The following is a 27,581-nucleotide window of genomic DNA, read 5'->3' on the forward strand; positions in this document are numbered from 1 at the left end:
AAATTACATGACCATGTACAAATGAATTTACCGGAAGAAAAACCTCTCACAAGCCCGTGTGCATGACTACTAAACACAAATTGTTTTTGTTTCTACGATACGTATGGTAAGAAATAGTCTTTGATTTTAAAATGCATTTTTCAAGGGTTAAGAGACCGTAATATAATTGCTGGCTTTACAAGAGAGCCAGACATTGAAAATTAAACAGCTCTGTACAGAGTTCTACTCTGATGCTTATAGCATCACTATTAATGATACCTGCTTTTGGACCTTGGGGCAAAGTTATTATTCTTATAGGGTCATGCATTAATGCACACATCTCATTTACATATAGGCTATGTGCTAGAGTCTTTGCAAATGGTGATTGATTTCTGGCCAGATTCTCTTAATATATTCTACTGGTATAATATCACAGCAAAATGTAGCCTACTACTGACAGTCACTGTTAATATCTCAGTTTTAACAGCAAAATAACTTGTGCTCTAGACAAGGGTGCACAGTCAGCTGTAAAAGAATGCATTTGGATCTACTATTTAAAATTCATTGTTAATGGTCCTAGTTTGAGAAATTCAGCCATGCATGATCAGTAATATTATATTATGTTTCTCTCACAAAAAAAGAGACAATTTGGAAAATCAATGTTGAATATTTAACAGAATCCAACAGAGCATTCTTCTACAGACACAGTTTAAAGTTGTCCCATGTGATTAATCTGAGTTTAGGCCTATTTCAAAATCAGTAAAATAAATGGCTCACTATAACAGACCTCTGAACAGTCCACTGAATATGTCACAAAGCAAGCTTTTTTTAATAGCTCAAATATGAATTATTCATTAAACTATTAACATACTTCCTCTTAAAAACACTGTATAGTTGCTGGTACATATCTAAATACAGGCAGGCTACCTGAGACGTGATAAGAAAATATTAAACCACAATGACAACTAACCCATGTCTCCATTTTATAGAAAGTAAGAATACTTTGTATATCGACACTTGCATTGAAAACGCCAAGATCATGTTTAAACAAACTGTATCTGTTGCCTTGTTGACCTTGCCTGTGTGATAAGTGTGAACTTATCATTGCTGTGTACACATCTACAAAACAAAAAGGTCAAGAATACCAGATATTTAGTCTATGTTTGCAAATCCTCGGGCTGACCTACTTCTCAGTCTCCTCTCACTTCGCACACACAGCTAAAATCCATAAATTAAGGAAATTAACTGATGGGGCCCGGGGCAACTTTGTAAGCTATTTAAATCTTTAAATTTACAACATCTTCTGCATACCTCTTGTAATTGAGCTAACTCCGGGGTTGTTACTGTAATGAGAAAAAAAATCAAGTCTTCCTTTCAGTTTGTACTCCAGAAGACAACAAATTTTACCCAGAGGGCTAAAATTCCTCTCTCTGTTAAGGCAAAACGGAGTAGAGAAGAGATCCGGAGCCTGGATCTGTAAGTGTATACAATTCTGAATGGCGGGACTTGTGATTGTCGTATGCAATCCACTACAGTAATGTAACGAAATATAAATTGGCACCCAATCTAAAAGTTAACATGGCCTATTAACAATACTACATTTAAATTCTTGCTCTGCGGTTTCTCTTGCGACTATTCATCTTTCCACACACGGGTAGGCGCCAAACATCAAGAAACAAAACACCGATGTAACAATGAATGAATTTAGGAGTGCAATTATACGGCGCAATGCTACATCTATTATTTACAATGATCACCGCGCGAAGAGACAAGCAGAATAAAATAAAACAATAAATTAATATTCTTTTATTTTATGTGACTGTGAATGGGGCGGCAAGGGAGTAGTTTTGCCCGACTAGATAGGCTATAGTGATTTGCACTGCATAGCCTAATATACTAACAACACACACCATTAAAGCACTAACACATTTGGTGCTTTTGTTTGGCCGAAACAGTCTTATTTATTTAAGTTTTTTATTTTATTTTACCAGGATGAATCTTTAGGGTAAAAATATGTTTGTACGCTGAGTTCACTGCCTCCCTTCCTGCTTGCATGGGAAATCTTCACGGCAGACATCTCCATCTAGCCGTGTGCTATAATTGAAATGGCGCGTTTCGCTGGAGGCAGGTTGTGAGGGGGCTTTTTGCGATGGCAGAATGCATGTCGATAGACGTCATTTGGTTTTAATGGCCTACAGGAAATTTGGCGTTACAATACGAGACATTAGGAAGGGAGAGACAGGACAGGAAAAACTGCCGCATGGAAATTGTTTATGGAGATCTGCATATTCAACATCAGCATTTCTTATATAGACACTTTATCAACAAGTTACAGTGCGCTTCAATAATCTCTCTGAGTACAAGAGATGTGAGAAGCGTACCCTGCGTTACTTATTTTGGGAAATATATGCCTAGCCGAAAATGCCTGGGGAAATGTTGCATCAGACGAAATGACAATGATTAAAATCTGTTCTTTTCCTCTCTAAATCTTTTGAGAAACGTAACACTGACCTGGTACTGAACGTCAAACCGTTAGACACCTCCAAACCAGAACTTAAAACCGTTACATTGATTGGAGCATTTTCATTTTTGGTCAGAAAATAAGAAATCAAAACTAATAATTCCGTCTAATTCTAATAATAAATTCGACAAAACCAGGAAATATTCTCAGTTTTTGTCTTAAAATGAGCTATAGGGTGCGAGTAGGGTTGAGCTAATTGTAGCCTAATCCTTGCCCCAGAGGCGTTTGGAAAGCCTGGAGCAAGAATTCTTTTTTAGCTCTCCTCTGTTATTTCGAGACGGATTATTGCCTTTCTTCTTCTCATAAGAGACCCAGCAGTTTCATTTTAGCAAAAAGAAGGACAGGAAAAAACCCGTGGCAGTCGACCATCTGATATTAAAGTCTACAGAAATAAGCGCCGAGAAAGGGAAAGAGATTTCTTCTACGTTCGAGGTAAGGACGCTGCTTGCTTCCTGTGTCGCTTTTGTAGAAAGTGTCTGGTCTGGATTAGTCAAGACAACACTAGCTACAGTATAGTTCTTTAAAGCAACAGCAACCCTTTTTAATTCAATGCACTGCTGTTAACATTCAGTAATTCTAAATTATAGTTATCGGATATTTTGACTTTTCACCACAATGGAATATAGGCAGACTCGTGGAATGCTGGGGTAATGCATCGTAGCCTACTTAGTTTTACGAAACTTGCAGCATTAGAAAAAGGATAGCCTAACACAACCTTCAACTGGGAATACGCCTAGGATTTCTTCGGACTTCCTAAAATGTTTGAAACGGTAGGCTACGCAGGACCTCCTTGTACGTTAATAATTTTTGTTCGGTCGAAATGTTATAATGTCTGATGTCTTTGCATATTCCTTTATTTTCATTCATCAAGGAAGTAGTCTCACCGCACTGTTTGCTTAAGTAGGCTACACTGTTCTCAGTTTTCAACTGACAGCAAGGATATTTTTCCTCGCGATATTGGAGAGCAGTTTGTAATTTTGGAATTATTATAATAAACGCTGTCCGCAGTAACATATTTAGACACCAAATCGCAAGTCTAACCTAGTAATTGGATATTCTAATATGTCATCTTATTTTTAATATCCCTATCAGGTGTGTGTGTGTGTGTGTGTGTGTGTGTGTGTGAGAAAGACGCCATATTGTACAATTGGTAGAATTTACCCACTGGGCACCAATGAGTGTTATAGGAGGGCAAGAAGTGAAAATGCGCTTTGCTATTGCTGAGTTATTTGGAAGGTATTATGACGTATTTTGCATAACTCATTATATCAAAATAGAATCTACATATCTTGAACTTTTATTAAAGCTGCAGAATCTTGAATTAATTTTCCTTGGTGAAGGATAAATTACCTTTGGTGGTTTAATAAACGTCTGATGGTCCTTTATCGTTCAAATGCTTCTTGGCTTATACCCGGCAAAATATAAAAACAACCAATATAAAAGTTTATGGAAATATATTTTAAAGTCCGCTTTCATCTCAGGATTTTACTGCGTGATTGTCATTTTCTAGAGGAAAAACAAAGTTGACCTGGGCTATTCATTACACGTTCTCATGTCTGAGCTACCACGGGCGCAATACTTCTGAATAGTATTTGGGCAATAAGAAATAATGGTAACACACTAGTCAGTGAACTGATGTCGGGGATCTGTCATTAAAGAGGAGACAGTGGTCTTTTCCTGTCGGGGTGTTTATTTTTTCATAGGGACTCTTAAGAAAACGTGAATTGGGATATAAACTGTCATGCATTAATAAAACCAAGTCTCTTTAGTATGGACAATCCTTCCATTCTCTCGAATAATGTATTATGTAGTGTAAGTTTTTGCTACGCCATCTCATATTTAGCCCCTTTTCCATTTCACGAGGCTTTCCCCCCTCTTTTCCAAACCCTTGGGCAGTCTGTCTTTATTTTCATGTAACCCTTAACCTCCTCTACCCCTCCCTCAGCATCCCAGTTTGTTTCTTGTTCTCGCGCGCTGTGTGTGTGTGTGTGTGTGTAGTATATTCTCCCAACATTAATATCAGTATTGGTTACCATGGCCTTTGGCTATATGAAGAGGTGGGATTGCTTCATACGCCCAAAAGTTCTTAAGTCTTTTGAAGTCTTTCTTTCACTGGGATCTGAAACATATCACCCACAGTGTGTATTAAATGAACAGTATTCCTGAAGGTTTCGTGCGCAGCGAAGCAGGCAACACCCTGGAAATTTCTGTGGCCTTTCAGCATTCTCGGCCGCAGGCGTCTCGCCTACAGCAAAGGACTGAATAGAGCTTTGACAACCGCCTTCTGTTTATACCTTTTATGGTTAAAATAATAGATTCCCAAATCAGAGACTACACAGATGGAGTAGGCTACCCGATTAAATCATTCGTACGCTGCTTAAGAGTTTTTTTTTTTAAATCACCACAACCTTGGCTAATATGGAGACAATTTCATATATCAGTTTATTTCATATGCAAATTAGCGTCACTTCATTTCTGGATTGTGGTTAAGAGAAATGCCACATGTCTAATTAACCTTTACGTTTATAATTAATGTAAAACTGATTGCGCAAGATTGTTGAGGTTTTGCTGGTTTTGATGTCATGTAAAGTCATCAATTATTTTCGCTCTAGGTTTCAGAACGTTTGAACATATTCTATTAAAAATAATAACACGGTTGTTATAATGAAAATAAACGAATAACCAAGAATACTGTATAGACCACGTACTAGATTGACGTACAACGTATAAACATAAAATGAAGAGGACACACCAATGCGATCACATGACACCTGTAGGTATCAAATAATTAGGTTAGCTTGTAACTTGTAAAGACTTTCGGAGCAATACGAAATCAACAACCTTGGTTAACACCTTTGACCTTGCCCATGGCTGTCTGCAGCATAACCTGTGCTGCATCATGCTCAGTAGATAACAGGTGTGTTCTTTATTGAGGTGAACATTGAAGTTGATATTCAGACTTAAATGTTTTTTGTTTTTGTTTTTTTTTGTCCAGAATTTATTTTTGTAGTATGTTCTCTGTTCACACCTTTGAGAATTCCTTCTCTTCAAAGGAGGTCAAATTTGTTCATTTTATTCACTCTGATACGGGAAACCTAAATTGATTTGGTCAAGTGTATTAAAAATGTCAAGTTTAACATGTTGCTTAAGAATTTACAGACCAATAATGCATTTTCCTGCAAATCTTGGTCATGTGCCCCAAAACACTGTTGGATTTTACTGCCTAAGCCATTCATATTATGAAGAGAAATTAAAGGCATAAGAAAACATGTGCAATGATTTCTACTTGTCTGTTTAAAAAAATCAGTTATAGTTAATTGTTTTTCACATTTTAAGTTTTATTAAAATTTCATTATTAGATACTGAGGTATATTTCATGGCTGACACAAGCCTTTTATCAGGTATTTTGCTTAATATTACTGTGTGATTGGTCATTTTTATGGTTAATTTTCTGTCAAAATGGTAACTGTATGTATGGTGGTCTAGGACCTTATAAACTACAAAAAAAATCACCTCCAGTGATACTATGAAAAGGGGGAAAATATGCTCAATTAGAGTAGACGTGCCAGCGATTTGTAAGCTAAATATGCAGCAGGGCAGATGTGGAAGTGATGTAATAAGAGTCAGGGTTGCGTATGCACTGAAGGGTTCGAGGTGACTTGAGATCATTTGAGGTTAGTGACTCTGGGGAACCTGAACACTTATATCCAGGGCTTATTGTTTCCTTTGCTTGCTCACAGGAAGGAAAAAACATGTCACGGCTGTCTTTGACCCGGTCTCCAGTGTCTCCTCTGGTCACTCAAGGAATCCCTCTGCCAGCTCAGCTGACGAAAGCCAATGCTCCTGTTCACATCGATGTCGGGGGACACATGTACACCAGCAGTTTGGCAACCCTCACCAAATATCCAGACTCAAGGTAAGACCGCGTGCAAGTTTTTAAATCCACACCACATGGCTTCATTTCGCGTAACTTCAGCCTTAATATGCTGTCATAAGGCTGGGCAAGGGTTCATTCATGCCACCTGTCACATCGTCATACATTTGCAAAAATTGAGGAATGCAGACTCATAAGCAGTTTGAAAAGGTTATTTACTTTTAAAGGTGGTTCTTGGTTTATTTCAGTAATGATTAGCAAGCACTGCTGTTCTCTACATAAAATAGGCTGTTTTATTTATTGGAATTTATTTGAAATGTTGCATTGCGCATCATCATGGGGTCAACTTAAAATCCAGTGCCCAGTAAGAATCTTCCAAATAAGGTTTATGTATCATTGAAAACATAATAAGAGTTTTTATAAATACATTTATTAATATATAAATCTTACAATGTGGTTGAAAAATATACAAAGGCTACTCGTTGACACAAGTTGGCCAGGTGGATTTATCTTATCTTGCATTATACTTTTCCACAAAATATATTAAAGGAACAAGAAGAGTGAGCAATAACATCAGTCAGCATCGCACATTGTGAAAGGGAATTGTTTTCATATTTAGGGATTTTATATAATTGTTTTGTTTGGGTTATAACCCAGCAAATGAGGGCCATTATACTGCCTCAAATTTTCAGTCTGGTATTACTAATGACAAAGAAAATTCAGTGTATTTAAATTTGAAGGCAGTGCTATCTACCTGTCCTAATTTGAAGGCAGTACTATCTAAATGATCAACCAATGGAAATGTTTGAAAGGCTGAATAGAAGAACAGAGCTCTTATAATCATGTATGATTTGTCAATTGCATCATTTAACAGATTGTTCTCGAGAATTTGAATTTTTTTTGAATGTACAAGATTTCTTCATCTTCAAAAATGACAATAAAATGAATTTGGTTTAGTTCATATATTAGGTGCTTCAGTTTATATAACCACACACGTAAAGTTTTCAGTGGGTTAAGTAAACATACAAGAGACATACAGCCGTTTGACAGATGACAGTTTGACAGCCGTGTGTTTTTAAATCTTTTTTCACCTGACACTCAAAGGTCAGTATTCTTTCATGCCTAAGATATATAAACACAACATTGTTCTTGAGACTTGCCTATAGTAAGCATTTTATAGGTCCTACAGTATACTCTCTGTCATAAATAAGAATAACTACTATTTATGGGAGATAGTTCAGCTGTATTTCATATGGCATCACTATGTCTTTATATTTTTTACTGTTCATGATAACTATTCAGTAATATCCCAATAAGTCAACAAATAATTGTGGTGCTAGTTGGAGTATACTAGCCTATAATAAACCTGTACAGTAAGAATTTTTGACAAATATCAAATTAAATGGCTCCTGAATGTGAGACAATAGTTATTTATCATGATGCTATCTGTTTGAATTAAAATTTAAAAGAAACAACAGTTACTGTGAAAGGAACCTGTTGAGAAACAGTACACCAGGAAGGAGGCACAGTATACTGCACACAGTACACCAGAAGGAGGACATCAGTGTTACTGAAAACAAAACAAAATTCAAAAAATTAATGCTGGATAACTCTCATACAGTTATACCTGACCAACCCATTTCACTGACTGATAAAAATAAGTTGAAAGACCTAAGATGTCACAGCGTGGTGTCAAGATTCAGTTTAAGTGCTGGTCTTACTGTGGAGAATTTTAATTTGGTGATTTCTTTTAATAGATTGCTTGTTTAATTATTTAGGGTGGGAAGAGAAACTTAGTCTACTAACTAATGTGAGGCCATTCATCTTCTTTCATATGCCCCACGTTAGGGGACAGGAGTCATGAAACATTCATATCGGTCTGTGTAGCTGGTCCTTTAGAGGTGTCATCTTTGGGCTCCACTGACTGAAGGTTTGTGAGAAGCAGAGAGAATATTCTCTATCCAAGGAAATGACTTACCAGTGAATTACTGGAAACCATGCTTTGGACAAATGGCGTCATTGTGCACCATTGGTAATAATACGCTTGACCCTGTGGATGAATATGTCTGCTGTTGTTATTTATAAACTGCACACACATTCACGTGCATTCGTGTGCACAGGTACACCCAAACACATATACACACGTAAACACAGAGACACGCACACACGTGCACGCGCAGGGGGGTTGTGAATGTTGTGATTTAGCGGAAATCAATGTGGACCCGCTGGAGTGTCTCTCAGCTCAGCAGCGATCAGAACACTTGACCTCCCACACCTCCGCATTTGATCTCAGTTTAACTGAACTGTTCGTTACAATTCAGAGGCTCAGTCTGACATGTAGGGGTCCATGAAAGGCCTTGCTTAACACCTGCTGCCTCCAAATCAGCTTCCCCCGCGACGCTCTGGGAGTTCAAATCAGAGCTGCTCCCTGTCCTTCAAGAGTCAATCTCAGGAAACAGAAACCCTCAGCGACCGTGGGAGAAGAGGGCAGCTCATCGGGCCCACTTGTTCGACAACACAAAAACAAAAAGAAGTCGCTGGTGTGGCTCATGACACACAACACCGCAAGGAAACCTGTGTATACAGAGAGATATACAATCACGTGCATATATATTGTGTGTGTAGAGAAAGGGAGGGAGAAGAAGATGGGTGGGGGAAGGAGAAAGGGAAGAAAGAAAAGAAAAACAGGCAGCATTTTAATTGCTTTAAAAAAAAAAAAAAGTAGAGATGAAAAACAGAGATGGCCTGGAGCAGTATGGTGAAATTCTAGCTGGAAGAATTGCAAGACCATATGAGAAAGGACCACCGCGGGCACAACAGTGAGATGAGTATTGGTTTTTTATAAAGCATTTTGCATCGATTTCCAGACAGACAGAGAGCAAGAGAGAGAGAGAGAGAAAGAACAAGAGAAAGAGACAGAGAGTAGCAAGGGGAAAAGAGGAGAGTGGAGAGAACATCCACGCACTGGTGTGGTGTATGAGTTATTTTAGCTAACAGGAAGGGAGTTAGGAAGAGACCTGATTTCACCTGAAGTGATCCTCTCCACACGTGAAGAAGCCAGCCATCAGAATCAGACAGGCTTACAGTACAGAGGGAGGGACACCAACTTAAACTCTGTTTGATTAGTTTCATGGATTTTTAGAATACTAATTTGATGCCGCTGTGCACTTTGAACTTCCTGTAGTGGCTTTGTCTCTTGTTATTATTTGTAACAGGTTTTGACATATGTAGGGACAGGCACAGCTAGCGAGAACCCGGCTCATTTGATTTTGGCTGCAGTGTAAATGCATGTGCTGCTATTTAAAGAGCTGGTTACATCAGTGTGATGATATCAGTAAAGTCCTGTCTTTGCACCAGCTGTTTTTAGCAGCCTACAAAAGAAGGACACAGCCAGTGCTTTCTGCTTTCTGAGGTGCCATGCTGTGTAGACACTGTCACAAGGTTACACTGTGGAGCTGGATAGATAGCTTGTGTTGAATCTTTATGAAATTGCATTGAATACATAATAAAATGGCATTGCATACATAATAATGAAAAATGTCAGTCTTGCATTCCATTTCATATCTGTCCTTGAATTACTATTACCATTGAAAAACGTGTGGGCTTGCAAAAAATAGCTTTTGTAGAGAGAGCATGAATATATCTTATGCTGTGCACAATTTATTATTATTACTATTATTTATCAGCAGTAGTCATAGCAGCTGTTGTTTAAATTGTAGTAGCTCTGTTGTTATAACATAATACTTAAATAAAAATCTTAAAGATGTAGGTTAAGTTAATAAAATAGTGGTATATACTCAATCACCATTGCACTAATTCTACAATTCGTTATGTGTGAATTGCACAGCCCCACCACTTATGCACATGGATGTAATCATCAGCATAGGCGAGCATAACTTACCTTTTTCTGAATAGAGAGGGCTAACATTGTTTTGAGAAAGTGTGAGTCATGAATGTAATGTTAAAAACGGCTGACGAGAGTCTCCTGTTTTTCATCACGCCGCCAGCCTGCACACGCAGACGCACAAAACCAGTTTGCGTGGAGAGATAAATTACAAAGACAAGGAGGTACATCATGAGACAACATCACAGGGAAATGGACATTGTCTAAACTTGTCCGAGGGCTATATCTGGACGCAGACGTTGAAGGATTCCAGACCTGGCTTCTGCGACTCCTCATGGCCAACATCATGGCTTCCGGTCCTTTAATCGTGAGCCCAGTCGTGAGAGGTCAGCTGAGGACACGCACAACGTACGGGTTCTCATAGCCAGCCTGTCTGTAATGCAGGGGACCTTCCCATGCTGCTCTAGTCTACAGCCATATTTCCATGTTACAAGGTGCTGGAAAAGATATTATTTAATTCGGCTGATTAAAGTATGCATATTCAAACTGATCATGGTCAGTTTTAAGATTGGAATCAGCATCCTACTGCCCTACGATACACAGAAAATTTTTGTACTTTTTTAAATGGGATTGTTTACACTGTGCTCTCATTATGATTTTGTACTTTCATTGTTTATACTGTACAATTCCAAAACTAAGGGTGGTGTTCAATATAATTGCAATTGTAGTGCAATTTTCTGGGAGTAATGTACTGAGGGAAGTGTTGGCAATTTAATAAGGTTTTAAGGTTTCTTTTTACATTGCCTTATGATTTTGGCCCTTGCTGAAATGAAAAATAATTTTACAAATATCAATACAGTAAATACAATATTATACAAAGTTTAACAGAATTTCTTATTGCTAGGAATTTTCAAATCACATGTACTTGTATTTCATAATGTTGTCCTCACACATGAAAACTGAATTTATAAATTCAATTAAAATAGCTTTAAATCATATTTTTTCGTGAACTTCAAAGCATATCTGTTTGAATACTTGTATTGTTCCCTAACACTCAATCCATATCAAGAAACCTCTCCATAATGAATTGAACATATGATGTCTAGTCTTATCATTGAAGTCCTTGATACTATTTATGATTCCACGTTTTAACCATCAACAGAACTGAGTTTTCATTAGTCACCAGCATAAGTCACCACAGTTGTCCAAGCTTATGGTCTTATAATGGTCAAATTGTTGTAGTTGTGGTACTTTTCATGTTTATTTAAGTTATGCACATTGTGGCAGAGTAACAATCTTCACAATTGTGTATTGTGCATATTGTGCCAATATGTATGTTTTTGTCAATGTTTTTGTTTATTAATATGAAAAGCATGAGCTCTTTTGCAGGAATTAATTCATCAATAACTGTTAAATTAGTCCCTTGCTCCTTATGATTAATAGAACAGATGTTTGCCCAAGAAAGCAATTTTTACTAATATGATCAAAATACAAATGATGGGGAATGTTAGCATGCCTTTTAAACAAAACCTCTGGTTTTCCATTTCTAGAATCAGCCGGTTATTCAATGGCACGGAGCCCATTGTGTTGGACAGCTTGAAGCAGCACTACTTCATCGATCGAGATGGAGAGATATTCCGGTACATTCTCAGCTTTCTAAGGACCAGCAAACTTCTCCTCCCAGATGACTTCAAGGTAAATGGAATGCTGTGCTGTTTGTTTTTCCATGAACATGTAGAAAATGTGTCATATGTGCAGTAATTTAGTTCAGCGTTCTTCATCATTGATCTGGATATTGCAATCCCGCTATTTTACCATGTTGCACTGCCTCGGCATCTCTGTCAGGATGGCATTATTGAAGGTTTAATAGTCTGAATTAAATGACCATATTTAAGTACTGATCAAAGCAGATAGTATCTATGATTTGTCCTTTTGTAACATAAGGCATAGAACCTTTTTTAATTCTGTTAAAATTCTGTACAAGTGTATTGATTTGATTTGGCTCCAAGTGTCCAAAATGTGAAGTAGTCACAGTTTAGAAAACAATAAGGGGGGGGGGGGTTACAGATGTCCTACTCGCAAACCTTCGTCTTCCTGATTAATATGAACATGTAGACTTTCACTGCAGCTACTCCATGTAAATTGTCACTATCTATTAAAAAATGTAATTGTGAAAACATATAACCTGAATTTTGACCTGCAAATTAGTGTCCAAGAATAATGACCTTAAGTAGTTGCTGTGCATTGCGCATTTTGCGCATCCTGTTTGAGCCATCCACTCCTCAACTTGCAAATGTAATTATTAATTATTTTAATTAGCAAGTTTTTTTATATCAAACCTCTGAAATAGGTATTGAAAGAAATAGCATTCTTGTGATGGTACATTTAATGTCCTGTTGTTCTGATCCTTGGGAACTACAAGAGATAATCACAATGAAATAGGGATTGGCTTTAGAATATTAGTACTATTTGGAAAAGAGGGAAGGGACAATAGTGTCTAGATTGAGAATTTCTCTCTCCTGCATTCCAAAGCCCAGCGCTAATTTTCTTCACCACAAGTGATGTCTGAAAAAATTCTCTCAAGTGGCAAATTCTTCTTCCCTTCCTTCCTTCCTCCCTCCCTTGAGCCTACAGTAGGTCATTTTGATATGGCCACCCAGAGTGAGTGCTCCTCAGAGCTGGCAGGGGTGTTGTGGGAAGGGGGATGGTTGGTGAAGAGTCATGATGGACAGGAGGGGTTGTGAATATTGTGGCTGAAGTGATAGAGGAAGAGGAGGAGACAGCACTCAAACCGGCTGTGAGCGGGTGCAGTGTGGTGTTATGGTTTGAGCATGTATGGCTGCCACAGGCACAGGCTCACTTGTCTTCATTGAAGATGTAACTGCTGATAGCAGCAGCAGAATGAATTCTGAAGTGTACAGTAGCATCTTATATTATTTGCTCAAGTTGAAGTAAATGCCTCCAAACTCATTGGAAAGCCCTTCATCCTACAGCAAGACAATGAGCTCAAACATGAACTGCAGAAGTGGTATTTCAAAGGTAAAAACTGTAAAATGCTTGACTGGCCAAGTCTTTCATCTGGTCAGAATCCAATTGAACATGTGTTTTGTATGTTGAAGAGAAAACTTTAGTTACCCTTTTAAAATGTTAGATACTTATTCCCTTATAAGAAATACCCTTAAATAAAAGCTGACAATGCACACTTTGACCACATGTGAACTGTTTGATTACAAATGTAAAATTGTGGAGTATTTGTTCACATTATACTGTATGTGTTCACATTATTACTCTGGCTGCAAGCACTTGCTTGCTACACATATATTTTGCATAAACGTGGCAGTGGTATCACTGGCATGGAAGTGATAAGAGCATGCTGAAAGTACAACACGGTCAGTTGTACATTCCCAGGGTGTATAACGTCAGCTTGTGTATTCACCTCAGGAAGTATGATTTTCAGACGGAGGTTCCAACCCCTCTTCCCCCAGCTACCCCACCCCCCCACACACACACACATAAACACAAAGAAAATTATTTAAAATTCAGCAAGTGATGTGCAGAACCGCAACGCATTCGTAACCTCACAGTCCACCGATTTGCTTACCTTTCAATTTGTGTGAACATGAAAGAAACGCAAATGCTGTCAGACAGAATTGAGCACACATCTCCTTATCTGCTCAAAATCGTGCCTGAGGTCGCCGAAAGGCTTGATTCTCCAGTGCTGGGGGTGAGGATGCTGTGTGTTTTCCTAAATCATTGTGAAAGTGAGGGTCGAATTGAAAAATCCCTCCAAAAAGTTGTGGGGAAACCAGTTTTACTGTTAACAGCAGAACCATTTAAATAGTTCTCTTTAATACAAAAATGGGTTTTCCTATTCTCTTTTTCAGAATAACTTTGTTTTACATCTACTTCAGACACTAAATGCAGTGAATTGATCTGTGCACTTGACTTTATTATATCAGAAAAGGCTACTTTTTTACAGTAGTGTTTCCCTTAAGAGGGAGTGGATCTTGTGTTGTGTAGTGAATCTTCTTGGATCTGTGTTATTTCCATGTCTTAGAGATGGGAAGTGTTATTCCAATCAGGTAGAAATGAAGTTTGCAGGCAGAGCTTGCCTTGCGTATGGAAAGTGGACACAGTCATCATTCAGGAGCCAAGATTTCTGTTGAATTCTCCCTCAGAGTGGCCTTGGCCCAGCTGTTGGGCCCTACTCTCTCTTTCTCAGTATCCTGTTCCTTTCAGCTACCGGGACTGTGCATATGGTTTTCTGCACTTCCTGTGTTGATGACTAAACTGCCCCGCGGACAGAACCCCCCATTAAAAACGTATCCATCCCTCGCTCCAGACCTGAGAGGGATGCAGAGCTTGGCTTCGATACATAGGGGACCCCTGAAGGGGAATGTCTCTGCATGCGTTCTGTCAGCAGCATTACGAGGGCGAGAAAACGGAGGGAGAGGGAGGAGGATGACGAAACACCGCCCTTTCACACGCAGTGATTCTAAACATTAGAACATAGAACATCTGCTTGAGATAAAACATTGCTCTACCCCTGCACTGCAACAAGGGTGTCTGGGGTGGGGGTGAGGTTATACCAAGGCATACCAAGGAGTAGTGGAGGGATGGTGCAGGTTAAGAATAGGGGGAACACAACATTACTATCATAATATCTGTGACAGGCAACGACCAGGCAATGTCACTCTGACAGACCTGCTGGCTCTGCCTCGTGGAGCATAATGGTACATTCTGTCTTCCTGGTCTCCCCAACACTTACCTTTCCTTCTCCCTTCCCTTACTGTACATCTGGTCTTCCTAACAGGAAGATGCAAATGGAGGCAGGAACCCTCTCCATCACTGAATGTGCCTTAAAGGACTTTCATGCATCAAGCAGACCAGTATGGCTGTTCAGTGTAGTAGGGTAGTTATAAGTGAAGGTCCTACAAGAACAGTTCTGTACAATCATTGCGCATCTCAGAATCAATCAGGGGCGCAAGGCATATGCGGCTTGTTGGCAATACTGGGTATACTGAGGGGCCAGCATCTGTTTGCAAGCAACACAAATGAATTTACTTGGCTGTCTTTTTACCTGTAGTCAGGGTTTTATGCTTTGCATGGAGTCCTTGTGAACAGACAGCATCTGGTGCCAATTCTGTCAAATTGAAAACTTATTTCCTTTAGATTCTGGCTCTGGCTTTTACATTTTTTGGTTTCGGTCTTTTAAGTTTCTTTTTTTCGAAATGCTAAAAGTGCCATGTGAATTTTTTGCATTTATTTAGATTTCAAACTTGTATAATACAGGTAAAATTGTGTTTCTTGCATGTTTACTATTTCATCAAATTAGGAAAAGTCATACAATGTCAAGATGGAAAAAAAAGGTTAACTGGTTTCTCCCATAGGTGGCTTAGACAGCTTGAGAAAACACTTAGGCGGCCTGCCTAAGACATTTCAATGCAGGAAAAAGCCTGACAACATGCAGCTTTGTCCCATAAATCAGGCTTTCAGCATGCTTGCTCGAGTTGGGCATTTTTTTTCTCCCTCCACAGTGCTTTCTGGGCTAAGCACTCAACATTGGTGCCATCTGGTCTTGCGGGAAATTAGAGGCAAAGAGTGACAGGGCAAATTACCTCTAGCAACCATGGTCCGGGGGCGGAGCCAGGCAATCTGCACGGAGACATTCTCAGTGGAGATGCACCCTGTCAAACCCTCCACAGACCTGTGACAGCCACAGTGGAGTCAGCTTAACGTGTCCAGCCACATACATTCCTGGACACCATTGTCTCTCTACTTAATAACTGCTTGTGCATACAACAGCAGGTACTTTTCTTCTCTGCTTTTAGCTAGGTTCTCCTGGGTTCCCACGGTAGGATCCAGCAAAGGGAAGGCACAATGCCCTTTTTGTGAGGTTGTGTGGAAACAAAGTACTGTGATCCAACCGGGCACCCTGGGCTCAGCAGCGTATGTGACGGGGGGAGGTGGGGGAGGGGGGTTGGTATGTGTGGAGGATGTGTGCGTGATGTGCACGCTAGGTTTTGCATGCCTGGTGTAGCACACAGACGTCCTGAATAAAACACAAGGGAAAGAACTGAGAAACCATGAAATGCCGAGTGATGTATGAAAACCAATCAGATGGAAGTCTTCCTTCTGTGTGTGGCTCCAAAACCTTATACAGATTATCATGTATTTAAGACTGTGGTCCGTATTTTCATGGCAATGCAAGCGCAAACGTGCCTGGGCACAAGTGGAAGTGTTAGTTTCATGTCCTGCCAACAGAAAACTTGGCACCTGCGCCTGGTCTGCTAGTTTCGTAGTCTGTAGTAAACCCGTTTACGTAAGCATTTGTTGGACATCAATAGCAAGTGACTCCAGATGGCAAGTGACTCCAGAGGGGTGTACTACAAAGCAAGATTACAAGGTTAGCGAGCTAACGTAAGCTTTAATCCTGAGTTTTCCATATGATGAAGCTGACTCACTTGGGGGTATATTGCCATGGTAACTTACACTGTACGGCTAACCTGGTCCGGGGCAGGTTCAGGCTGTCGGATTGTAATGTATAAAAACACCGCCCTTTGACCAATCATATTGGAGAAGGGTGTCTCCATTCCTGCAGGATCCTGTACAGCTCGAGGGTGTTTTTGCAGGGTGGAGGTTATTTAGAGACCGAATTAATCCGCTGGCTTTCTCCATGGATACACTATAGGTTGTCAACGGAGGGAGTACAGTACATATACAAGCTTCTTGAACCCAACGTGTCCACATTTACTTCCCTGAATTATGGGACAATGGCTTGAATACTATAATTCTTGAGTTTATGAAAAAAACTTTGTTGTGATTGCTTCAGTCAATATTTTAACAGTCCTGTATCAATTGTAAGCTTTAGGAGTTCGAGAATGAGCAGTTGTCACATTAGAAATAAACTGTAGGATAATTAGTGAGAATGTAGATTTACACTATGAGCAATCTTTTAGCAAACCCTCATCCCCGCCTTTGTAGTCAGCAATTTTACACGAGATAGCAGCGGCAGTGTAGTATGACGGTTAAAAAAATGGCCAGCTATGGTTCAATGCCCAGATAGGATTATGCTGTTATACCCTTGAGCAAGGTACTTGAAACCTGAATTGCTTCAATACATATCCAGGTGTACAAATACAACAGATGTACAAATGCAAAAGCTGTATATAAATGGATGCAAAAAATGTACGAGAAAGCAGGGTTGGCTGCTGAGATGTTTCTCTAGTGAGTGTACATTCATCTTATCAAGTGCATGTCTGAAATTAATGAAATTTAGTTGAAGTGATGTTTTTTTTCAATTTTGCATAGTGGTATTAAATATTGACTGCAAAGAAACAAAGACTGGTATATAATTGAAAAATATATTTAATTTGAAGGGGATTGGTTTATAAATAGGCTGGTAATGGAGCCAATAACCCTCAATAACATGCGTGCTCTTTGACCGTGACAAAATTAGCAGTTGGTTGTGGTGCCAACGCACAGTTTTTAAAGAGAAAGAAATGGGGCGAGCTGATTGGCAATAATAAAACTAAACCCCAAAATTAATTCATTTCTATCAAACCATCAACCAACATTTTTTTTTTACTGCGCTGTAGTTGTGCTAAAGCTCGGTGTGACAAAATGACTGAAATTGGAAGTTGGACACACCATAATTTGTCATCACCTTGAGTTACCGCTAGCAAGGGCAATTGTGACTTGACTGTAAAAATAAGGCCCTATACGTCCACCAAGCAAACAATAATAATTAACACTTGTGCTAAGAGGTTGCATTGCAGTGTCCATCTGGGTTTACTGAATGAGTAAGGATTGTATCCACCGCACCATGATGCATGGAACTGGCCATCGCAAGACCTGAGTTGCAGGACCTGGCATCATTAAACGTGCTGCCCTATTTTTGCCACAACGCCTAATGAGCTATTCTTCTGTGTATCCCAGGAGTTCAGTTTGATTGCCTTTTAAGGGGTCAGGGAATCGTTTTAGTTTTACCAAGATTAGCTCAAAGGGCCTTTTTTTAAGCGTTTTGTTAATGGAAAAGGTCCATGGTGAAACTCAGTCTGTATATGGCTCTGTTCAAAATGAAGATTGATTGACATATAGATTTGAATGATTTGTTGATTTATTTATTGATACAAATCAGCCCCAGAACGTCCTTCGCCTTCTGTCAGTACGCCCATCCATTTTCTCATCCGCCTATCAAACACCTGTACTCGTCTGTCCATTTTCCCATCTACCTATCACACACCTGTGCCTGTCTGTCCATCCACCCATCGCTCACCTGTGCCCATCTGTCCATTTTCCCATCTGCCTATTACACACCTGTGCCCGTCTGTCCACCTGCAGGACTTCCATCTTTTGTATGAGGAGGCCCGGTACTACCAGCTGACGCCCATGATCAAGGAGCTGGAGCGATGGAAGCAGGAGAAGGAGCAGAGGAAGCTGGCGCAGCCCTGCGACTGCCTGGTGGTGCGCGTTACGCCCGACCTGGGTGAGAGGATCGCCCTCAGCGGCGAGAAGGTGCTGATCGAGGAGATCTTCCCCGAGACCGGAGACGTCATGTGCAACTCGGTCAACGCCGGCTGGAACCAGGACCCCACGCACGTCATCCGCTTCCCGCTCAACGGCTACTGCAGGCTCAACTCCGTGCAGGTAAGGCCAGCCGTACTGGCGCCGGAGCAGTGACATCACGACAGGCGGTTATTATGCAAATGCACCATTTTAGTACTAATGTGAGTGATTAGGCAATACTGGTGATAGTTTGGGATGAAGTGTCTTATTGGAAAACTCATTTTTGCTGTGCTTGGTCGGCTGCTGAAGACAAGCGCTCATGTGCACATTTAGCCCAAGTTTTTATCTGCTGCAAGTGCCTGTTGTAGTTTCATTTCACTTTCATTCAAGATAGACCTCTATCAGTCAACACATTTTGTTGAGAAATTATGGCTCATAAACTTTCTTGATTCATATTATAATGTAAACCTACCTTATTCAGAGGGCAGATGGTACATTATGTAATTTGGCAAGATGTTATAATCCAGATCGAGAGGGGGTGAATCAAGGTAGAAGGTAGTTGAAGGTAGAATGCTGGTGTGAGACTGGTTGTGCTGGTAATACTATCTACATGCGGTATCGTAGCCATTCAAGTTGCATAAAAAAGATGCATAAAAGAAGTTGAGTTGTTCTTGTGAGTCTGACCAATAGTGATCAGTCAGGACCCGTGCTGATAGTGTGACACTCAAAATGGCCAAAATCAGCCAAAACAGAGGCAGGTGTGTTTTTAGGTGACAGGGTGGAATGAGAAATTCGTACAGTTTCATTTGCACAGGTCTCCCATTAACAGATAGTGCTGAAAACAGAAAGTTTCACAGTAATTCAGTATCCTTCAGTTTCAACCTTTTGATAGCTTTCCCGCTAGTGTCCCCAAACAGTAGACAGTAGGTCAGTTGACCTTTTTTGGTATGGTGCCTTCTACCATAGACACCATACCAAAGGTTCTGTAAACCTACCAGATGGTCTGCCCTATGTGCAGGAGGTTCCAGGTTGTGAAAGGAGCTTCCGTTACCATGGTGCAGCTTGGTAATATTAATGAAAATGCATGCCCAAGGACAGAACATCCATTGCCATGTTAGTCATGAACATTATAATATGTGTAAAACTGAAGCATTTAATTTTCAATGGTGGAGAGATGCAACTTTCAGTTCTAAGAGTATGGAGCAGTCTGATTATTGTAAATAATTTGTGACCATTTAGACTGCCTAAGTGAATGTGGCTGGTTAGGGCATATCTCCTTAGTCCCCACCATATCTACAGCCTCAGCCCAATCCTGAACATGCTCCTTATAGATCAGGGGGAGAAAACATGGGGCATTGGTCATGTTTTGTGGAAAATGAAAAGGAGAAATAGCAAAGAAAATGATATGCATAATTTATGTTTCACTCCTTTTTTAAGACGTGGCTCCCCTTTTAAAAAGACTCCAATATAAAACGACCGCCCGGAGCGATAGAAGCACATGTATTGCATTTTTTAAAAACGCACTTAGAATTTCTCAAACATCCTAAACTGGTTTATACTCCAATTTATGGATTTTTAAATGGCTTGCAATATAGCTAATTGGCCACATCAACTAACACAACATTTTTCCAGTCTGTTTACGCCGGAATTCGGTTGTGGTTCGTCGCCGCCTGTTCCAGTTGAAGCAGCAGTAGTTTCACACTTTATTACCTGCTCTCCCGCAGCATGTTCATTGAAGTAAAATAAATCCCTCTTCATTACATGTAAAATGTTCCCAGCAGAAGTATGTAAAATATGTTCCACTCCAAGGGTTGCCTGTCAATCATTTTTTTCTGAGTAATGCATAGACACAGTTGGCTTCAAAAGAGCTGTCTGAAGATATGTCCCTTCCTTGGATGAAAGGGCATTTTGAACAGCGTTTTCTCTCTTTTTAGACCTTCCCCCTTTAAGAGAACAGGAGAGGTTTATCCAGCTAATGTGGGTGAGGACAATGCAAACCAAGCAGAAAGTTTGTTTTTTTTCTTGAGCAAGGGTAGATATTTTCAGACAGCTTACTCCGTTATTTCCAATTGTTGCTGGAAAGTGTAAAGGAGCTCTGAGAATAATCATTATCTGCCTTCCTCAACTTGTCTTTGGATGCCTGCCCTGTAGTGCTCTTTGCCCCACCCTGTAGAGAGAGAACAGGCAGTACAAGGTGCAGCCTCTGTGAGAATAGGGAAGTACCTATCATTGCCAGTGTCGTAATACCAGTGAGGGTACAGTGAAAACGATGTGTGAGAAGTCAGAGGAACTGGATTTAACTTTGCAGGGAAAGCAGCTCATGCCCTGTAGGTATTCCTGCTCTGACAAAATGGCTTTCCATGCCATGGACCAAACCCAAGACAACTTAAAAAAATACAATATCCTTTGTAAAAACCCAATTAGGTTGAAAGTGTATTGTTATTCAGGACATTTTAATTTAGAATACAAAAGAAATTATGCTATACAAAATTACACACGGACATACGTCTTAATTAGCTGTCTTAACTGCACGAGAAAGTTCAGAGAATAATGCGGAAACCAGCCCACTTTAAGATGAAAGTTAACCGTTAAAAAATGTAAACTCTCACAGGTGTTTGCCCACGGTTCCAATGCAGGAGCCAACATGTCCACTCCATACATCATTCTGATTGAGTGCTGAGATCAGGCCAGACACTACTCTTGCTTTGTCACATTGACAGAACATAGTTTTGGGGATGCTAAGCGCTTTGGCCCCTGTCTAATATGTCAGGGACCTGAACAATAAATTGTGTCTGGCATCCTGGTGTGTGTGTGTGTGTGTGTGCGTGCGTGCATGTGTGTGTACGTGTGTGTGTGTCTGTGTGTGCCTGTATGCTTGTATCTGTGCTTAGAAGTGGAATTCCATAAATACTAATTTTGCTTCTGTGTTTATGCTGAGAATCCTTTGGCAAGGCTTGATTACCCCTTGTACGCATAGTTGAAGGTAATCTAAAGAGGTCGTACAACAGATGATGAAAAATAAACCTCACTGGCACTTGTTCTTAAGATGAATATGAATGACCTAACCATAACTCAGTAACTCAAGATGCATTCTCAAATTCACACTCTCATTCTGAAAGAGAAGGGGGAAAAAGTACAGCCGTTTTCAGTAGGCAGCTTATGTAAGCAGTCATGGTGGGACTAAAAAGGTAATTTACCTGTAAAAGAATGATAACGTTCTTTCTTAGCGGGGCAGTACTGGTTCTGTAGCCAAAGCAAAACCTCCGGTGTGGAGTGTAGTGTCACTTGAAGTCTGAAAGGGCACCTTGTCCCACCAGTTGCTTTTGAGCCAATCACTTTTGGTCACTCAACATATGTTGGAAATTATGGATAAAGGGCACTGTGATGCTGTAATCAAACTATTAGGGTAATGTCATTTACATATTCTTCCCTGTCGGCAGTCATGGATTGATGAGTACTCAAAGGCTCTTGTGTTGTCTTTAGCTTGCCATCAATACATTCTCCTCAGTCAAGACTATGGGACGAATCAATCAGTGTTATCAGTCCTCAGGTGACTGTGGTTGTACGCTAAGGCTCCTCTTCTTCAAGGAAAATTCATTCATGTCTATAGTCTGTGGTTTGGCATATCTGTTTCCATAATCTTTTAATTCCTTTGCAAGAACCCCAGCCCCACTCCCTTAATCGATAAATGTTGCTCGGATGATCTGATGTTTCTGTTTCTTGAGATCTCATGCTTTTTTGCGTGAATGTATTTGGCTTTATTTCTTCCATTGTAGCCCAGAGAGAGAGATCATTGATTTTCATGTGCACTCCAAAGGAATAGAGAACCGGTGTTTCACACGCTGGAATTTAAAGATGTATTTAGGGAAGGAAAAACCCTGTAGGATTTGGATCAGAAAAATAAAATTGTCTCTTCGAGTGGAAATATCAGAGAAGACAAAAAAAGTAATGAAAGTGAAATGTTTGTGATGGTGAGTGTAGGAATATTGTAACACTTCCTGTAAGACCTGTAGACCCCCCTCCATTTCCCCAGCCCACAGGCAGAGGTGGACACCACTCCTCCTTTTCAAACACAGGCCAAAGAAAAAGAAAGGTCTTAATGAAGTATTACAGTTATTACAAGTATTACTGCAAAATGCAAGAAAACACGTTGTGGCAAACGAGCCTGCCACAGGCCACCGAAGTAGCTTTCCAAGGGGCCCTCCAGCACAGAGACACAGAGAGACGATGTTCACACCCAGTCCACATTTATTCATGAGGTTGGCAAAATGTTACAGCCAAGGAGCAGATGTCAAACACTGTCATGACAGAGAGGCTTTCCTTGTGTGGGTGGTGATGGCAGATTTAACCTGTGCGCACCAATTATGAACAGGTGCAGCCGCCCCTGTTCCCGGGTCCAATTAGCCTGGCAAATTATCTAACCAATTATGTAATTAGCCAGGTCTTATTAACTTGACCCTGGGCAGGTGTGGCTGCTTAAACCAGCCATCCCCACACCACACACGTGGTTCAGTCTGTCCCGGGCAGACCCTGTTCTCTCACAGAGATGGGATTCTGTTATGTGCTTATTGACCTGTTGTGGCCAAATCTCATTTGTGCAGTTAATATGCTTGTGGGTAAAGATTAGCAGGTGATGAAAGACATATGATTTGTAGGTCCTTTCATACCTCTGCACATGAAAGTGGTGGTTTATTTTTTCTAACCCCTCCTCCTCGCTGATCCCAGGGCTACTAAGGCCGTTTTCACGCTTGGTTCACTTGCTTGAGTCCAAATCAGAGTTTGATTGTCCCCCTGCCCCCACTGGTCTGCTTTCACACTGTTACCATAGATCTAAATCACGATACGTTTGCGTTATACTTTCATCATCAACGTGAGTACTACCAGCAGCTGTTTACAACTGTCGCCAGGCAACAAGGCTTGGAAGAGACTGCACTCATTTTGGTTATCTGTTTTTATGTGTGTAGCTTAACACTGACCTGTGACTACCAGTAAAAATGGAAAACAGTATGTGCTTCCCATTTTTGTTTTTGTTTTTGTTTTATTTGGTGTTAGTACAATGGTGGCTGCTGAGCTGAAAATGGAAGAAATCACATGACTGAATGAATATTTCTGAGGAGTTCAGTAAAAATTGCTTAGACTCCACTGCAGAGGGCATGTTCACTGAATGACTTTTTATTATTCAGTACTCTTATAAATACGGAGTTAGCATGTGATGATAATAATAATATTTAGAGAATATTGAGAATATTTTGACATGTTGATGGGGTCGAGTATTTGACGTAAACTTCAGTCAGCGGACCTCAGTCATAATGCCGTGGTGACAGATCTCTGACCCCCTCTGCTCGCCCTCTCTCCAGGTCCTGGAGCGGCTCTTCCTGAAGGGCTTCAGCGTGGCGGCATCGTGTGGCGGGGGCGTGGACTCCTCCCAGTTCAGCGAGTACGTGCTGTGCCGCGAGGACCGGCGGTGTCAGCCCCTCAACACTTCCATCAGGATAAAGCAGGAGCCCCTTGACTGAGGCATGCTGGGAAGGGAACTGGTGCCAAGGCGGACTCTTCAACAGAACAAACCCCCCCCCCCCTTCCCTCTGCCCCTGCCCCTGCCTATATGTAAACCCCACTCTGAAACCTGAAACCGCGGTGGGTTAGAAGTCTTCAGCTCACATCTCTAGTTCTGTGGAACACATCGTTCCGACGGGAATGTAATGTCAAATAGGCCGAAAAAATGTCTTGATTCTGTTAAGACCCAAAGAATTTTCAACACACAAGGACCTGTGAAGAAGAATCAAAGACAGATGGACAATTTCTCCTTCTGCTGCCAAATGTTCTTTCCCCGTTTTTACGAGGCTCTCAGTCCCATGTGCCAGGACATGAGAGCACACTCCATGGAGGAGGGAAGGCCAGTCTCTCACTTGAGCGTGGTCAGTCATGTCGTTCGGTCCATATGACGCCAGTCTGTTCTGTGTGGAAGTGTGGACTGTTTCATGGACTGCGCTCATGGACTGTTCTCATGTACAGTGCTCATGAATGGTTTTCATAAGACTGCACTCATGGACAGATTTCATGGACTGTGCTCAAGGACAGTGCTTATGTGTGGAGGCTCAGCCATTTTCTTAGCACTCATTGGAAGTCAGTAGGGTCCAACCGGCTTACTGGATACCGAATGGAACAGTGTGCGCCTCAACACAACATCAAACCACAGAACAAGACGCAACCACACCGTGTAACACATCAGCATAGCATAGTGCATAACAGCAATGTACCAGAGCACATAACACTAAAAACAAGCCAAAACCACACTGACAACACAACCATACAGTGCGGTACAGGATATAGACAAACCACACAGCACAGCACAACAGGCTACACTACACAACATAGCACACCGCCAACCTGGCTCATTTCCAACTCAAATGATCCTGCTTCTTTCAATCTGTTTTCGGTGCCAAACTTATCATTTTAGGTTGTTTATATAGTACATTTTCATCTTTTGATATTTTGCAACAATGACTTACAAAGTGTGAGTTTTAGTTGTTTTTTCATATGAAGGATTTCTGGAATTTGTTTGCAAGAGTCATTGGTTTGAAGGCATGAGTAGGAACTGTTTGGCAGTGGCTGAAACACTATTGTATCTGGAGGCTACGTGGCTAAAGTAGTCTAGTTACTAATGCATTCAGAATCATAGAAGGCCTCATTGTTCTAATAATGCTGGAGGGGTACCTGGATATTCGAAAGCGCTGTTCTGATGTTTCTCAATATTCCACCCCCAAATACACAATAATTTTTTTTTATGGTCTTTGTATTGTTCTCTCATAATTTGTATCCTTTATGGTAGGTTTACCCACAAGCGCAAGATTTCCATGAATAACAAATTGAACATTCCAAAAAAAGAAAATAAAACAATTAAAGCTATTTTATGTCAAATTAGCATTGGCCATGATGATCTGTAGTAAACTTAGTGAATTTTATAAATACCTTTCAGCATTTGTAGGCGTACGATTCCTAATTGGCATTGGGCCACAATGACTGTCCGCCATAATATTTCAGGTCCGCTTAGGACCTGATAACCAGTATCAGAACCTGCTGTGGGGGAATAGTTATGAAGAGTGGGCCTGCTCTGTGCTCGATTTCCTTTTTTTGCACTTGGCAGTCCCCCCATCCCCCCCCCCCCCCCCCCCGTCCCGCTTTCTCTGGGACGAGGCGTGACTATGGAAGCAGTCGGTGAGGCCCCTTGTCGAGGTCGTACCCAGGGGCAGTTATTTCCTGTTACCCCCCCAGCAACCCTGCCCCACCCCCGCATTGGTGATGTCTGAAATGGGCCCATTATTCCCGGGTGTAACCAGGGCCCCAAGGGCTTTCTGCTGGGAGGTGGAGTGAATTAAGTCAGTCAGGTCACAACACAGACAAGCTGGCCCACCTGAGAGTGGTGTCAGGTTCAGTGTTCCTCCCATTTACTCATTCCACTTCTGAAAGGCAGTCACTAGGACAGAAGAGAATTAATTTCATGGCTTATGCTGTGACCTTGAAATATGTCGGGCGTGACAAAGCATGCTCATTTCGATTCTAGTTAGTTTGTTGTAGCCTGGCCATACATATGGGATTGTTTTTTTCCCTCCAAGTCCAGAGAAGAAACTTAGTCCTGCTAGCCAAATATAAATAGAAGAAGACAACTGTTTAAACTCATTATATTTGTCTATCAGATCTTGATCAAAGAGAACAACTTAAAAGACAAAGTGTAACTGATAAACAGGAGCATTCAAATTCTGGAGGCAGATTGTCAGAAAGAACGCAAGGGGAATTTTCCCTTTTGAGTATTTTTTGTGATATTTTTTTGTTTGTTTGTTTTTTGTTTATTTGGCCTGACCAAAAATAGGAACATTAATGTGAAGGGGCAGTTTGCCAGAACATAAAGGGAATTTTCATTTTTGAGTAGCTTGTGATCGTTTGCTCACCTAGGAAATGGGAACAGAAATTGGTGGTACTGTAAAGTAACTTCGTTGCACTCTATTTCCTACCTACTTGTTTGTTGATGAAATAACCACAGAGACTACTTGTTTGTTGATGAAATAACCTCCACACTTTCCTCACCCGGAAGCACACATACAGCTATACATCCATGGCTAGAAGAGTCTATAACTCAGTGGCAGCGATTCCAGCCCACTAATGAATATTTCTGCTTTTGTTCTGCAACACAAGACAGCACTACCTATCCCAGTGGAAGACACATAGGCTACCGCGTTCTATAGACATGCAAGTAATATGGTGTGATATTTAGACAAGGAAAGTGACGGCAACTCCAACTTTGGAAGCTTTTTTTTGAAGTCCTGTTCTGATGCTTGTGTAGAGTCACTGTGAAGAATGAAGTCTTTCTTGTCTTGGAAAGAAATTTCTCTTCTGTTTACTGCCCTGATTCTTGTCCCCCAATGAATATCTGCTCACCTGAGCTGAATCCATAAACAAAGGGGGGAGACCACTTCTCTGTGTGCTATTTAGTCTGAAGACTAGTCACTTGTATAAATATTTGTACATTGATATGTAATAGGACTCTCGGTTTGAGTGTGTGTTCTGGCAAAAAAAAGTTAATAATAACGAGAACCTCTTAGTCCTATTTTCATTTTCCTGGAAAAGAGAAGCTCTTTAATCAGGAATTAAAATTTGCAAGCAATATGTTGTGTACATATGGATTTTTAAAGAAAGACATTTCAAAATGTATACAAAAGTGCAAATGTATATTATTTAAACAAATGTTTTAATAATTAGTCAATAGTATTAAAGGGCATGTGTTAATTTTACAGTGTCAATTATTTGATTTTATTTGCATATTTTCGTTAATAAAATGATGTACTGTTTATTTAAAA

General features: G+C 40.5%; 1 protein-coding gene across 2 annotated transcripts; it reads left to right on the plus strand.

The window, feature by feature from the left end:
* Positions 1-2,085: 2,085 nt before the first annotated feature.
* LOC135255230 (BTB/POZ domain-containing protein kctd15-like) lies at positions 2,086-27,581 on the plus strand. 2 transcript variants are annotated; one of them, XM_064336108.1, is made up of 5 exons: positions 2,086-2,932; positions 6,241-6,416; positions 11,769-11,913; positions 18,562-18,867; positions 24,084-27,581. In XM_064336108.1, the coding sequence occupies exons 2-5, from the start codon at positions 6,253-6,255 to the stop codon at positions 24,240-24,242; spliced, it is 774 nt and encodes a 257-aa protein (XP_064192178.1). In that variant the 5' UTR covers positions 2,086-2,932; positions 6,241-6,252; the 3' UTR covers positions 24,243-27,581. The 2 variants fall into 2 exon arrangements, with proteins under 2 accessions (XP_064192178.1, XP_064192177.1); XM_064336107.1 differs by lacking the exon at positions 2,086-2,932 and adding an exon at positions 2,957-3,270.

This window comes from Anguilla rostrata, chromosome 5 (assembly GCF_018555375.3).
Source record: "Anguilla rostrata isolate EN2019 chromosome 5, ASM1855537v3, whole genome shotgun sequence".
NCBI classification, from domain to species: Eukaryota; Metazoa; Chordata; class Actinopteri; order Anguilliformes; family Anguillidae; genus Anguilla; species Anguilla rostrata.